Source organism: Podarcis tiliguerta (assembly GCF_965153285.1).
Source record: "Podarcis tiliguerta genome assembly, chromosome: 18".
NCBI classification, from domain to species: domain Eukaryota; kingdom Metazoa; phylum Chordata; class Lepidosauria; order Squamata; family Lacertidae; genus Podarcis; species Podarcis tiliguerta.
The window spans coordinates 6,215,720-6,228,467 of NC_139551.1; the positions used below are offsets into that span (position 1 = coordinate 6,215,720).

General features: G+C 49.8%; 2 protein-coding genes and 3 long non-coding RNA genes across 7 annotated transcripts in view; 1 reads left to right on the plus strand and 4 right to left on the minus strand.

Moving 5' to 3' along the window:
- Nucleotides 1–4,016, plus strand: part of FSD1 (fibronectin type III and SPRY domain containing 1) — a 32,092-nt gene extending 28,076 nt beyond the window's left edge. For both annotated transcript variants that reach the window (XM_083421698.1, XM_083421697.1), the window contains exons 12-13: nt 1,513–1,601; nt 3,758–4,016. In XM_083421698.1, coding sequence (XP_083277824.1) covers nt 1,513–1,601; nt 3,758–3,868 — 200 coding nt within the window. In that variant the 3' untranslated portion in view covers nt 3,869–4,016. The remainder of the gene's footprint in view (nt 1–1,512; nt 1,602–3,757) is intronic.
- Nucleotides 1–12,748, minus strand: part of LOC310668693 — a 197,633-nt gene that overhangs the window by 49,190 nt on the left and 135,695 nt on the right. The window lies entirely within an intron of this gene.
- LOC310668645 overlaps nt 4,233–12,748 on the minus strand; it is a 68,504-nt gene continuing 59,988 nt past the window's right edge. The window contains exon 2 of the long non-coding RNA XR_014506748.1: nt 4,233–4,376. This is a non-coding gene — a long non-coding RNA (uncharacterized lncRNA). The remainder of the gene's footprint in view (nt 4,377–12,748) is intronic.
- LOC310668671 overlaps nt 9,726–12,748 on the minus strand; it is a 44,329-nt gene continuing 41,306 nt past the window's right edge. The window contains exon 2 of the long non-coding RNA XR_014506779.1: nt 9,726–10,276. This is a non-coding gene — a long non-coding RNA (uncharacterized lncRNA). The remainder of the gene's footprint in view (nt 10,277–12,748) is intronic.
- STAP2 (signal transducing adaptor family member 2) overlaps nt 9,726–12,748 on the minus strand; it is a 30,479-nt gene continuing 27,456 nt past the window's right edge. For both annotated transcript variants that reach the window (XM_083421762.1, XM_083421763.1), the window contains exon 13: nt 9,726–11,631. In XM_083421762.1, the coding sequence (XP_083277888.1) occupies nt 11,570–11,631 (62 nt within the window). In that variant the 3' untranslated portion in view covers nt 9,726–11,569. The remainder of the gene's footprint in view (nt 11,632–12,748) is intronic.

The window sequence follows — 12,748 nt, forward strand, 5'->3', positions numbered from 1 at the left end:
ATGAAGACATTGTGTTGACTGGGTTTGATATATTGACGATAATTTCTGATTAAATCCCATAAGATTCTACATTCATGTCCTTTCCATGCCCATTTCTCTTGTCACGTACACAGCCCAGTTGCTTAGACAGGCAGGTGTTCTGGGTCATCAAAGATAGTGGGCAAGTTTATTGGATGTAGGATGTTAATCTTAGGGCCAGATCTCACATTAGGGGGATAACGGTCACTGTCCTCCTGGCCATCCTTCTTATCATATGTACTGCTTGTTTATTACCTCGGGGTTGCCAGATGCTCTTCTTTGTCGTTCTCAACTATTTACTACCCCTTTGTAGTTCTCAACATATTTACCCCAAAATATATGCATGCTAACTTTTATGCTGGAAGAAGTTCAAGAAACGCCCACTGATGGATTCTGCCAGCGATTGAGACAGCCACGGGCGAGTGGATGTCCAGACAGAAAGGGTTCACTCAGGCAACCCACCCAGGTGTGGCGCCGATTTACGCACGAGCAACCCCTAGAACCATGACAGCATGTATCACATCCCACAGCACAGCCCCTGAGAAACGGGTGTCTTTCGAGGCTGTGTTCTCGCGGGAGCCAAAACGGGACATCCTGGGAGATCTGGGGTGTCCTGTGACGGTTGATGGGCATGCATCAGGCCATGGCAAAAACCTTATCACCTTCCATCTGCTGACCCTAAATACAGCGGAGACGCCTGCTTCTTGACTTCCTCCAGCCAGCATTGTTGGCGGAGGGACTTGGGGGGCTGGGCGGCGGTTTCGCCAGCGAGTGGTGCTGACATTGCATTCTGCTTCTCATGCCAGTCCTGCAATGGGCACAGGTGGCACTGTGGTCCAAACCACTGAGCCTTTTGGGCTTGTCGATCAGAAGGTCGGCGGTTCGAATCCCTGCGACGGGGTGAGCTCCCATTGCTCGGTCCCTGCTCCTGCCAACCTAGCAGTTCAAAAGCACGTCAAAGTGCAAGAAGATAAATAGGTACCACTCCGGCGGGAAGGTAAATGGCGTTTCCGTGCGCTGCTCTGGTTCGCCAGAAGCGGCTTAGTCCTGCTGGCCACATGAACCAGAAGCTGTACGCCGGCTCCCTCGGCCAGTAAAGCGAGATGAGCGCCGCAACCCCAGAGTCGGCCACAACTGGACCTAATGGTCAGGGGTCCCTTTACCTTTACCTTTAACGTTCACTATACGTAACGCAGATTCCATTTTCCTAATGCCCCGGCTGTTTTTCTCTTTTATGTTAGGTGTGGTGTGGCAACTTCCACGTCTACTCAGGTTTGCAAGTTTGCACGCATGGGGGGGAGGCTCAATAACTTTGGGCCATCTCCCCTCATTTTCTTAAAATTCAGTCCCCTAAAATAGGGGTGAGTCTTGTATATGAGGGCGTCTAATAGACGGAAAAATACGGTAACTCTTCAATCTGGTTCAGCCGGGTGCTTGTCATCTGTGCCCTTTTCCTCTTGCCTCAAATGGATCCTTGTGTTGTCTGATTTGCAGGTTTCCTCTCGTTCTACAATGCCAAAACCAAACAGCTCCTACACACTTTCCGGGCCAGATTTTCCCAGCCCATCCTTCCGGCGTTCATGGTAAGAGTTTTGGAGTTTGTGCCTTTATCCGCTGGAGAAAAACAACAGTTGTTGGCGGCAGTGGCGTAGTGTGGGTTGTCAGCACCCGGGGCAAGGCAAGTAATTTGCGCCGCCTAACCCGGGGCAAGGCAAGTAATTTGCGCCCCCCCCCCGCTGCACTGTCCCTCCCCCAGATAGTCCCTCGCTCTCTCTCCGCACCGCACCGCACGCCTGGCACCCTCCCCTCCACAGTGGGCAGTGACCCGGCGGCTCGGATCAGATTCGCACAGCCAGCACTGCAGTGAGAGAGAGTGAGTGAGCCAGGTAGGGGCAGAGAGCTGCGAGTGCGAGCACGCCCCCCCCAGATGTTGCGCCCGGTGCGGCTGGCCCCCCCTGCACCCCCCACGCTACGCCACTGGTTGGCGGAGTAGCTAAACTGCAGCTAGGAAGCCAAATCATGTGCAATGCTGACTGTTTCCTCGAAATTAGAACACTTGTTAAAATATTCAAAAGCTTTTGCACGCACAACATATAGGGAAAGAAATAGATATGCAAATTATTGGCGTTCACATCAGGGCCGGATTCAGGTTCGATGAGGCCCTAAGCTACGGAAGGTAACGGGGCCCTTTATATGTCCAGCTGTCCTTTGTCAACAACAAATTGCCGCTGTTTTTTGTGTTGAATATATACTACATGGTCATTTATGGACCTCATAGGGATCTAAAGCCATTTGCACATCACAAAATATGTATTTTATCAAAGGAATTGTTGAACTGAAATACAATTAAGAAGAAGTATATTACAGTGGTACCTCGGGTTACATACGCTTCAGGTTACAGACGCTTCAGGTTACAGACTCCGCTAACCCAGAAATAGTGCTTCTGGTTAAGAACTTTGCTTCAGGATGAGAACAGAAATCGCGCTGCGGCGGCAGGGCAGCAGCAGGAGGCCCCATTAGCTAAAGTGGTGCTTCAGGTTAAGAACAGTTTCAGGTTAGGAACGGACCTCCGTAATGAATTAAGTACTTAACCTGAGGTACCACTGTATTTGAGACCTTAGAATTCTTATAACACAATCCAAATCATGCAAACAAAGAGAAACAAAACGGACAATGTCATGAGATACCTCCCATGAGAGTCCAGGGGTCAGCAAACTTTTTCAGCCGTGGGCCAGTTCACTGTCCCTCAGACCTTGTGGGGGGGCAGACTATATTTTGAAACAAATAATAATGAACGAATTCCTATGCCCCACAAATAACCCAGGGTTGCATTGCGAATAAAAGGACACATTCTACTCATGTAAAAACATGCTGCTTCCCAGACCACCCGCAGGCCAGATTTAGAAGGCGATTGGGCCAGATCCGGCCCCTGGGCCTTAGTTTCCCTACCCATGCACGAGACCAAAATTAACTGTTCGCATGAGAGTTACTGGAAAACATTCTGGAATTAATGCATTTAAGCATTCCTAACGTTCACTATCTCCTGCCAACCTAGCAGTTCGAAAGCACACCAGTGCAAGTAGATAAATAGGTACTGCTCCAGCGGGAAGGTAAACGGCGTTTCCGTGCACTGCTCTTGTTCGCCAGAAGCGGCTTCGTCCTGCTGGCCACATGACCCGGAAGCTGTATGCCGGCTCCCTTGGCCAATAAAGCAAGATGAGCGCCGCAACCCCAGAGTTGGCCACGACTGGATGTAATGGTCAGGGGTCCAGTTCAGCAGCATCGGGGTGAAATGGGAATATGTTGGACTAACGATACACTAGGGATGCAGGTGGCACTGTGGGTTAAAACACAGAGCCAAGGGCTTGCCGATCAGAAGGTCGGCGGTTGGAATCCCCGGGACAGGGTGAGCTCCCGTTGCTCGGTCCCTGCTCCTGCCCACCTAGCAGTTCGAAAGCACACCAGTGCAAGTAGATAAATAGGTACTGCTCCAGCGGGAAGGGAAACGGCGTTTCCGTGTGCTGCTCTGGTTCGCCAGAAGCGACTTAGTCCTGCTGGCCACATGACCCGGAAGTTGTACGCCGGCTCCCTCGGCCAATAAAGCGAGATGAGTGCCGCAACCCCAGAGTCGGCCACGACTGGACCTAATGGTCAGGGGTCCCTTTGCCTTTAACGTTCACTATACTTAACGTAGATTCCCTTATCCTAATGCCCCGGCTGTTTTTCTCTTTTATGTTAGGTGTGGTGTGGCACCTTCCACGTCTACTCAGGTTTGCAAGTCCCCAGCACCATCAAATGCCTTCAGAAGAGAAACAGCGCCACGAGTAGCTCCAACGCCAGCCTGTCCTAGAAACTTGCTACATCCGTCGTTTTGCAGGGCTGGGACCCTCTGGCCGCAAGAGAGGCCTTGGGCAACTCCCAGCGGAAGAAGGAAGCGGACTCTTAACTACAAATGTTGTGGGTTTGGGGTTTTTTGTTTTGTTTTCAATAACGGTTTGCACCACAGTGGCGTAGCGTGGGGGGTGCAGGGGGGGCCGGCTGCACCGGGCGCAACATCTGGGGGGGGGCGCGCTCGCACTCGCAGCTCTCTGCCCCTACCTGGCTCACTCACTCTCTCTCACTGCAGTGCTGGCTGTGCGAATCCGATCCGAGCCGCCGGGTCGCCGCCCACTGTGGGGGGGGGTCCCAGGCGTGCGGTGTGGAGAGAGAGCGGGGGACTATCTGGGGAAGGGACAGTGCAGCGGCCGCCCAGCGCAGCGCTGAGCGCGGGAGAGAACCACACCAAACCAGACCAGGCAGCAGCAAGAAGCAGCTGGCAGCGGCGGCAGGTTAGGGGTTAGGGGGCGCAAATTACTTGCCTTGCCCCGGGTGCTGACAACCCACGCTACGCCACTGTTGCACCACCCTCTTAGTCCTTGATGAGGCGCTCTCGACCCATGCCAAAGCAACCGGGTTGGGGGGGTGGATTTTCGCTTAAAACACGCTCACGCCATGAATGTATTATATTGTTTTATCTGCCTATGATTGTAAACACGTTGTCAATTAAGGCGAGGGGGGCTCCCCACCACCACCACCACACCAAATCTCCGCTTTTGCCTTCGACGAGATGTGGGGCAGAGGGTTTTGCATGGTCAGAAACGTATGGAAAAGGCTGGGGGGCGGGGAGAGAGAGAGAGAAAGAAAAGTCCAGCCCACAAGGCTACCGCTTATACAGCCCATGCCGCGTTTTGTTCCGGTTTTGTTTTTTGAAAGACATTCTGCGGCGACTCGGTCCAAATTCTGACGTTATGCAAATGAAACGAAGTAACACAGATCCCTGACGTTGCATAATTTGTTTGCGGGGGGGGGGTAAAGGATAGCGCAAGCCGTGAATGGGGTCAGCAAGCCCGCACCGCTGCCTATTTGCTTTTTAAAGTCTTTGTCAAGGGCTGGGGCACCCAGGGCAGCTGTCTACCAGCTCCATCTGGTACGCAGGATGAGACCCTCCCTGCCCGCAGGCTGTCTCGCCAGAGTGGTGCATGCTCTGGTTATCTCCCGCTTGGACTACTGCAATGTGCTCTACGTGGGGCTACTTTTGACCCGGAAACTACAACTAATGCTGCGGGTTAAACCACAGAGCCTAGGACTTGCCGATCAGGCGGTTCGAATCCCCGTGACGGGGTGAGCTCCCGTTGCTCGGTCCCTGCTCCTGCCAACCTAGCAGTTCAAAAGCACGCCAGTGCAAGTAGATAAATAGGTACCACTCCGGCGGGAACGTAAACGGCATTTCCGTGCGCTGCTCTGCTTCGCCAGAAGCGGCTTAGTCCTGCTGGCCACATGACCTGGAAGCTGTACGCCGGCTCCCTCGCCCAATAAAGTGCGATGAGCGCCGCAACCCCAGAGTCGGCCATGACTGGACCTAATGGTCAGGGGTCCCTTTACCTTTACCTTTAATATTGGGCCACATCAGACCCTATGCCCGTATCACATAGTAAGGTCTCCTCTGATTGGCAGAAGTCTTTTTTTAAAGGGGAGCTGTCGGGAACTGAACCCGGAACCTTGTGCAATGCAAAGCCGGTGTTTGGCCTCCTCCAGCACGAACTAATTTGTTCCAAGTTGTATTATTTGTCCCTCTGGCTCAGTACTGTCAAGACTGAGCAGCCAAGTCCTCTGCATGGAGTATTTCACAGTCCAACCTTGCAACGAGGCTGGATTTGAATCTGGGGCCCTCCCTCTCTTCTAAGGAACAACAGCTCATTTTAGAGCAGACTGAACAACAACAAGCAACACGTCGGCTAATAATATACTGACAAAGTTTTTATAACAGTATACCGTTTCAAAATTCATAAGCAGAAGACATATAATATGTGCATAGAGTCACAAACTAAAAAGAATCAAATAAATGTTTCGTGAACAGTAGGGGGTGGTAAGTCACTGTCAAAGATCACTGAAATGGAGGCAGAATAGCAACAACAACAACAACAACAACAATTTATTTTTTATACCCCACCCATCTGGCTGGGCTTCCCCAGCCACTCTGGGCAGCTTCCAAAAAAATATTAAAATACTGTAATACATCAAACATTAAAAGCTTCCCCAAACAGGGCTGCCTTCAGATGTCTTCTAAAAGTCTGGTAGTTGTTGTTCTCTTTGACATCTGGTGGGAGGGCGTTCCACAGGGCAGGTGCCACCACCGAGAAGGCCCTCTGCCTGGTTCCCTGTAACTTGGCTTCTCGCAGGGAGGGAACCGCCAGAAGGCCCTCAGTGCTGGACCTCAGTGTCCAGGCTGGACGATGGGGGTGGAGATGCTCCTTCAGGTCTACTGGACCGAGGCTGTTTAGGGCTTTAAAGGTCAGCACCAACACTTTGAATTGTGCTCGCAAACGTACTGGGAGCCAATGTAGGTCTTTCAATGTAGGTCTTGGCGGCCGCTCCCAGTCACCAGTCTGGCTGCCGTGTATAGAATGCCTTTAGTCTAGAATGCCTTTCCACAGTCTATATCCTACAAATATGAGATGATGGATGCTCCAAACGTCGCAATAGGGTGCTCCCAGCACAGCAGCAGACAGTACGGTTCTTCCAGGATAATGAACTGTTTCAATGATAAATCTTCATTCAAATTAATAGCCCCCCAAAGGTACATCAAATGGCCTTGGATCAGCTATCACTAAAAAGTGTAGCAAGCCGATCAGAAACATTGCTGTTTGGAATGTGGTCAGTGGCCCTGAGACCCTTTAAAATGACAACATGACTGACTGCTCAAAAGCTCCCTCTAGGTTTTGATCATGCATTTATTACGGTTTGTGCTCAAGATGCTATTGGGGAGGTCAGATGTGCTCCTGATTTCAGCACTGTTTCCTTACTGCCAAAGTTTGGTCAGCAATCGGTGTATATCCTGCAACTCCCAGCTGCAATCCCATGACCTCTTTTACACCACAGACGTTTTGGTTTATTTTTGTGCCCCCCCCCTTTTGTTGCCCTACCTGGACAGCAGTCATATGGTGGCATAATGGGGGGAACCATTGCAGAACAGAGTACCTCCTTAATCTACAAGCTTGTAGAGTTGTTGGTTTGTTTTTTTTAGAAAACGACTCTTTCATACCACACAACCAGCTTCCAGCCTTAACAATAAATTCCAGATTTCTGCGCAACCCAGCTGCGTCTGAGGATTTGTGGGGTTCTTAGAGCGAATTCAAGTGACTTCTCTGCAACATTGTCTTTTTGTTTTGAATCGCCGCTTCCCAAAAAATATTAAAATACATCAAACATTAAAAGCTTATGTTATGTACTGACTTGAATAGGATCCAAAATGCAGCAGTCTGATTGGTCCTAGAACAATAGGATTCAGAATGCAGCAGTCTGATTGGTCCTAGAACAATGCAGCAGTATGATTGGTTGGCAGGAACCACCCAATCATGCTCCAGATAGAAGTGAATCCACAACCTGATTGGCTTACAGTAGAATTCCGGAATTAGCCAATCATGGGCAGCCCATTGTGTAAATAATGTATATAAAGCAGATACTTTGAGGGGACTTTCACTCATTCCTCCTCACCACTATGAGCTGAATAAAGAGCATGAAATCACTTTGCGACTCTGAGTATATTTCAGCTTCCCTAAACAGGGCTGCCTTCAGATGTCTTCTAAAAGTCTGGAGAAGCCCAGCTGCGGCTATTGGGACGACAACTGGGCCACGTAAAGCAAAGCCTCTTCGGGCTGTCTAAAGGTCCCCCCAAAATATAGTTCAGCCCCCCTCCAGAAGCTGGGCACTGCCCTCAGCGGTCCTGGAAGGACCCTTTTAAAAAGTCCCATATGCTCAGAGACTTTGCGCCTCTTCATTGGGGGAGATAGGAAGCCCAGAGCACTTGTTCTTTAGATGCCCCTTTTATGACGAGGCACGGAGTGAGACCATTGATTCCCTGCTGGTGAGGTTAGCTGACCTCCCAGAAAAGCAAAAATGTGACCTTTTCCTGTTAGGCAAAGATCATAAGACGACCTGGATGGTCACCAGATTCTGTGTAGACGCAGACCATCCCCCGACCCAAACTAGTTCGTTAAGAAAATCCCCAAACTCGGTTCCATGTGTTATCGGAAAAATCCGAGGGCTCCCTTGGACAAAAAGTAAAGACACCAACCAGAGTAAATTGGAGCAAATCAGCAGCCTGTAGGCTTGGCCTTTATTGAACTGTTGCAGCAGGGTGTTCCCCTCACTCGCAGGAGAGAGGAAAGACACAGAAAAATGGTGTGCAAGACCTTATAAAAACTTTTGAAATTCCCCTCCTCTAGGTCAAGCCCACCCCCAGAAACATCATGCATACATCACAGAAAGGAGGGGTTGAGGGAGGAGTTGTGGTGGTAACCTGAGTGTCCTGTCACCTGGCTGGTTCCCTTCTACCCCTCCCCATGAGTCATTTTCTGAAGACAAAAGGTAGTCGCAGTTTCCTGCCCCCTGCGGGAAGATCTGATCATTGTCCTGTGCTGAATCCACTCCCATATGCAAGTTCTTTGTGATCTTGATGGTCTTCTGTCTGGGATCATCAGGGTTGGCATAGCAACTGGGCAGGGCTCCTGTGGATGTGCTGGTATGCTCAAGGGATTATGGTGGCCTGTATCAAACCTTCCCCATTTTGTAGTCTTTCCTTCATGGAGTAAAATAAAAGTGGAACAGTGCAAATCCGATGTATGGTTGATTTTCTATGAATTTATAACAGAAGCGTAGCGTATGTAGTGCGTGAGTGTGAGTGTGTGTGAAGTCTGTACAAACTGAATGATGGGGGGGGGGGTTCCTGCTACACATGGGTGACTTTGGGTCATCTCTCTGCGGCAGTTTATCTTAAAGTTTTAAGTGTCTGTACGCTTATTGCATTTATAAATTTTAAATTTATTGTTGCACATTGTTTTAAATGTTTGTTTTCCTTCTGGGATTGTACCCCCAAGTGTGTTTTATAAGCTGGTCTCTGACCGTAATAAATTATCTATCTAGTCCGGCCCCCCACAAGGTCTGAGGGACAGTGAACCAGCCCCCTGCTGAAAAGTTTGCTGACCCCTGGACTAGGATCTGGGAGGTCTGGGTTCGAGTTCCTGCTCAGCCATGAAGCTGGATGGGCAGCCTTGCAGCCAGCCACTGCCTCTTGGTCTTGCCTGCCTCGGTGGAATTGCTGTGAGGATAACTACGTATGAGCTCCCTGCGGGGAAAGTGAAACATTAGATGCAACAAGCAACCAAACCGAACACGTGTGTATAGAAACATATCAAAGAGACAAAAAATGTTTTTCTTTTTTTTTTTTAAAAAAAGATATCAGATACAGTGGTGCCCCGCAAGACGAATGCCTCGCAAGACGGAAAACCCGCTAGACGAAAGGGTTTTCCGTTTTGGAGGTGCTTCGCAGGACAAATTTGCTATGGGCTTGCTTCGCAAGACGAAAATGTCTTGCGATTCCTGGGGATTTTTTTCTGCTCCCCACCCCCTTTTTCTAAGGCACTAAGCTGCTAATAGCCTTTTAGCAGCTAATTCGCTAATCCCTTAAGCCTTTAATAGCCGCTAAACTGCTAATAGCGCTAATCTGCTAGTGGCTTGCTTCGCAAGACGAAAAAACCGCTAGACGAAGAGACTCACGGAACGGATTCTTTTCGTCTTGCGAGGCACCACTGTATCTTTATTTGGTGTCGGCTTTGTGATACCAGTCCAGTTTCCTAAAATGAAATTATTTAAGCCATTTGATGGCAACATTCTTTTTTTATATAATTTTTATCAACAAACCAAACAAATCACATTAATTCCAAATTACACAGCCAAATTTTTAAATTTTTGTTGGGGGTACCCATGCTTCAAGCTTAGAAAGGGATCCAAACATCTCTCTTGCTTCTGCAAGTTCTGTTCAATCTTCTCTTTATTATTTTCCTCATCTTCTTGTTGTCGTCATACATCCCTTTCTTTGTGACCTCTGGTAGTCTTCACAAGCGGGTTGAAAACAAACGTTGTTTTGATGGCAAGATTTGGACCTTTCGCACGGAAGACGAGAACTCCAGCTCCTCCCTGCTAAAGCGGTGGTGACATCAAGCGACAAATTCCCAGGGTGAACTACCACGTAGCGCCCCCCCCCCCCAGGCCAGAGTCTTTTCATTTTCTATTGGGGAGAAATGGAGGCTGCCGTCCCGAGCACATCCGCACAGAAGTCAGCCCCGCTCCCTTTTGCACGGTGATGGTTGACCTCTGAGTAGGCACCTTGCCCACAAAGGTCCGTATAATTAAAGCTATGGTTTTCCCAGCACCGTGGTACCTCGGGTTAAGAACTTAATTCTTTCTGGACGTCCGTTCTTAACCTGAAACTGTTCTTAACCTGAAGCACCACTTTAGCTTAATGGGGCCTCCTGCTCCGCCACAGCACAATTTCTGTTCTCATCCTGAAGCAAAATTCTTAACCCAAGGTACTATTTCTGGGTTAGCGGAGTCTGCAACCTGAAGTGTCTGCAACCTGAAGTGTCTGTAACCTGAGGTACCACTGTAGTGATGTATGGAAGTGAGAGCTGGACCATAAAGAAGACTGGTCACCGAAGAATGGATGCTTTTGAATTCTGGTGCTGGAGGAGACTCTTGAGAGTCCCATGGACTGCAAGAAGATCAAACCTCTCCATTCTGAAGGAAATCAGCCCTGAGAGCTCACTGGAAGGACAGATCCTGAAGCTGAGGCTCCAAGACTTTGGCCACCTCATGAGAACAGAAGCCTCCCTGGAAAAGACCCTGATGCTAGGAAAGATGGAGGGCACAAGGAGAAGGGGATGACAGAGGACAAGATGGTGGGACAGTGTTCTCGAAGCTACGAACATGAGTTTGGCCAAACTGCGGGAGGCAGTGGAAGACAGGAGTGCCTGGCGTGCTCTGGTCCAGGGGGTCACGAAGAGTCGGACACGACTAAGCGACTAAACAACAACAAGGCACCTTATGCTGCAAGAGATCGCCCATTTATATTATTTAGAGGACCTCCAGTGAGTTTAATGTCCGTGGGGGGGGGGAGAGATGACCGCAAAAAGGTAAAATTTCCATCCGTTCATTGCTGCGTTCTTGTTTACCTCTGCCTACCTGCGGCAGGTGACTCCCTGCACGGTTGCGCAAAATGGAATGTGGCAAAGAAATGGCTCCTTGCTCCTGTTATAACATGCTCCCCTTCGCAGCCGCCAACAAACCGGCCTATTCTATCCTTTGCAACCTCCCTTTCAGAAAGCCGGCCCTCTCTTTGCGATTCAGACAGGAGCATCGCATCAGCTCAGGAAGAGCTGGAAAACGGGCATTGTGCAATTTTTTAGCCTCTTAGGAGTACCCTTCGCCCTTTTTCAAACAGCGCTGGGTGGCAGGGAGGTGGATATTTTCAACTTGGTTCCTGGCGATGGGTAAAACTGCTGCCTCTATTGAAGCAAGAGGACAGTCCTGGACGGCTGCGAGATCACGCTGGGACACAGAGCAGAGGAAGACTTGGTGCAGAAAAAACCATGAAATCTCTGGCCGGCAGCCTTCCAGAGTGGATCACCGTCCGCCCCGTCCTTTGCTCGGCCCGTTGGCGAGAGGTGCAGGCAGCTCAGTCTTCCTGAAGCGTCGCCCTCCGTTCCTGAAGTTTGCGTTCCAGTTCCTCTGTCATCCCTAACCAGGAAAACATAAGCATTGTGTGTGTGTGATAGGAATTTTATGGTCTTAAATATATGGTAATGTTCATAAGTGTACCAACCAAGCACATACATAGATCAGCACAGGAAGGCCAACCTGGAACCATTTTGATTCCTAAACTGACTAAATCTTTTCTCTGCAAGGTCAAAATGGAAAAGCCTCCCCATTGTCTTTTCCTTCACATATCCTGTCTTAAGGGAACATTTAAGATATGAATAGGGTGTGAGCCTGTGACCTGGCCCAGGAACTAAGTATTTATCATTACAAAAGACTGGCCAGGCTACCCAGGAAATCCAATCAAGTAACCTGCCAGACAGGAGATAAACAAGGACAGGAGAAAAACAACATTCAAATTTCTGTTTTAGACCGCCTTTTCTGTGATGTAGGTGTGATGTATCTGGGGGGTGGTCTTGGGTTACACCCCTTCTGTGATGTATGTATGATGTTTCTGGGGGTGATCTTGATCTAAGGTAAAGGTACCCCTGCCCGTATGGGCCAGTCTTGCCAGACTCTAGGGTTGTGCGCTCATCTCACTCTATAGGCCGGGAGCCAGCGCTGTCCGCAGACACTTCCGGGTCACGTGGCCAGCGTGACATCGCTGCTCTGGCGAGCCAGAGCCACACACGGAAACGCCGTTTACCTTCCCGCTAGTAAGCGGTCCCTATTTATCTACTTGCACCCGGGGGTGCTTTCGAACTGCTAGGTTGGCAGGCGCTGGGATCGAACGACGGGAGCGCACCCCACCACGGGGATTCGAACCGCCGACCTTTCGATCGGCAAGTCCTAGGTGCTGAGGCTTTTACCCACAGCGCCATCCGCGTCCCACTGGTCTTGATCTACAGGGTGGCAATTTCAAAAGACTTTATAAGGCCTTGCGCGCCATTTTTCTGTGTCCCTCCTCTCTCCTGCAAGTGAGGGGAGCACCCTGTTGCAACAGATCAATAAAGGCCAAGTCTACAGGCTGCTGTTTTGCTGCAAGTAATCCTGGTTGGTGTCTTTGTTTTTTTTCCAAGGGAGACCTCGGATTTTTCTGTTAACAGTGTTTGTGTCACTCTCTCTGTGTGTGCGCGCAGCAGAGCTCTGGGGTTTAGGG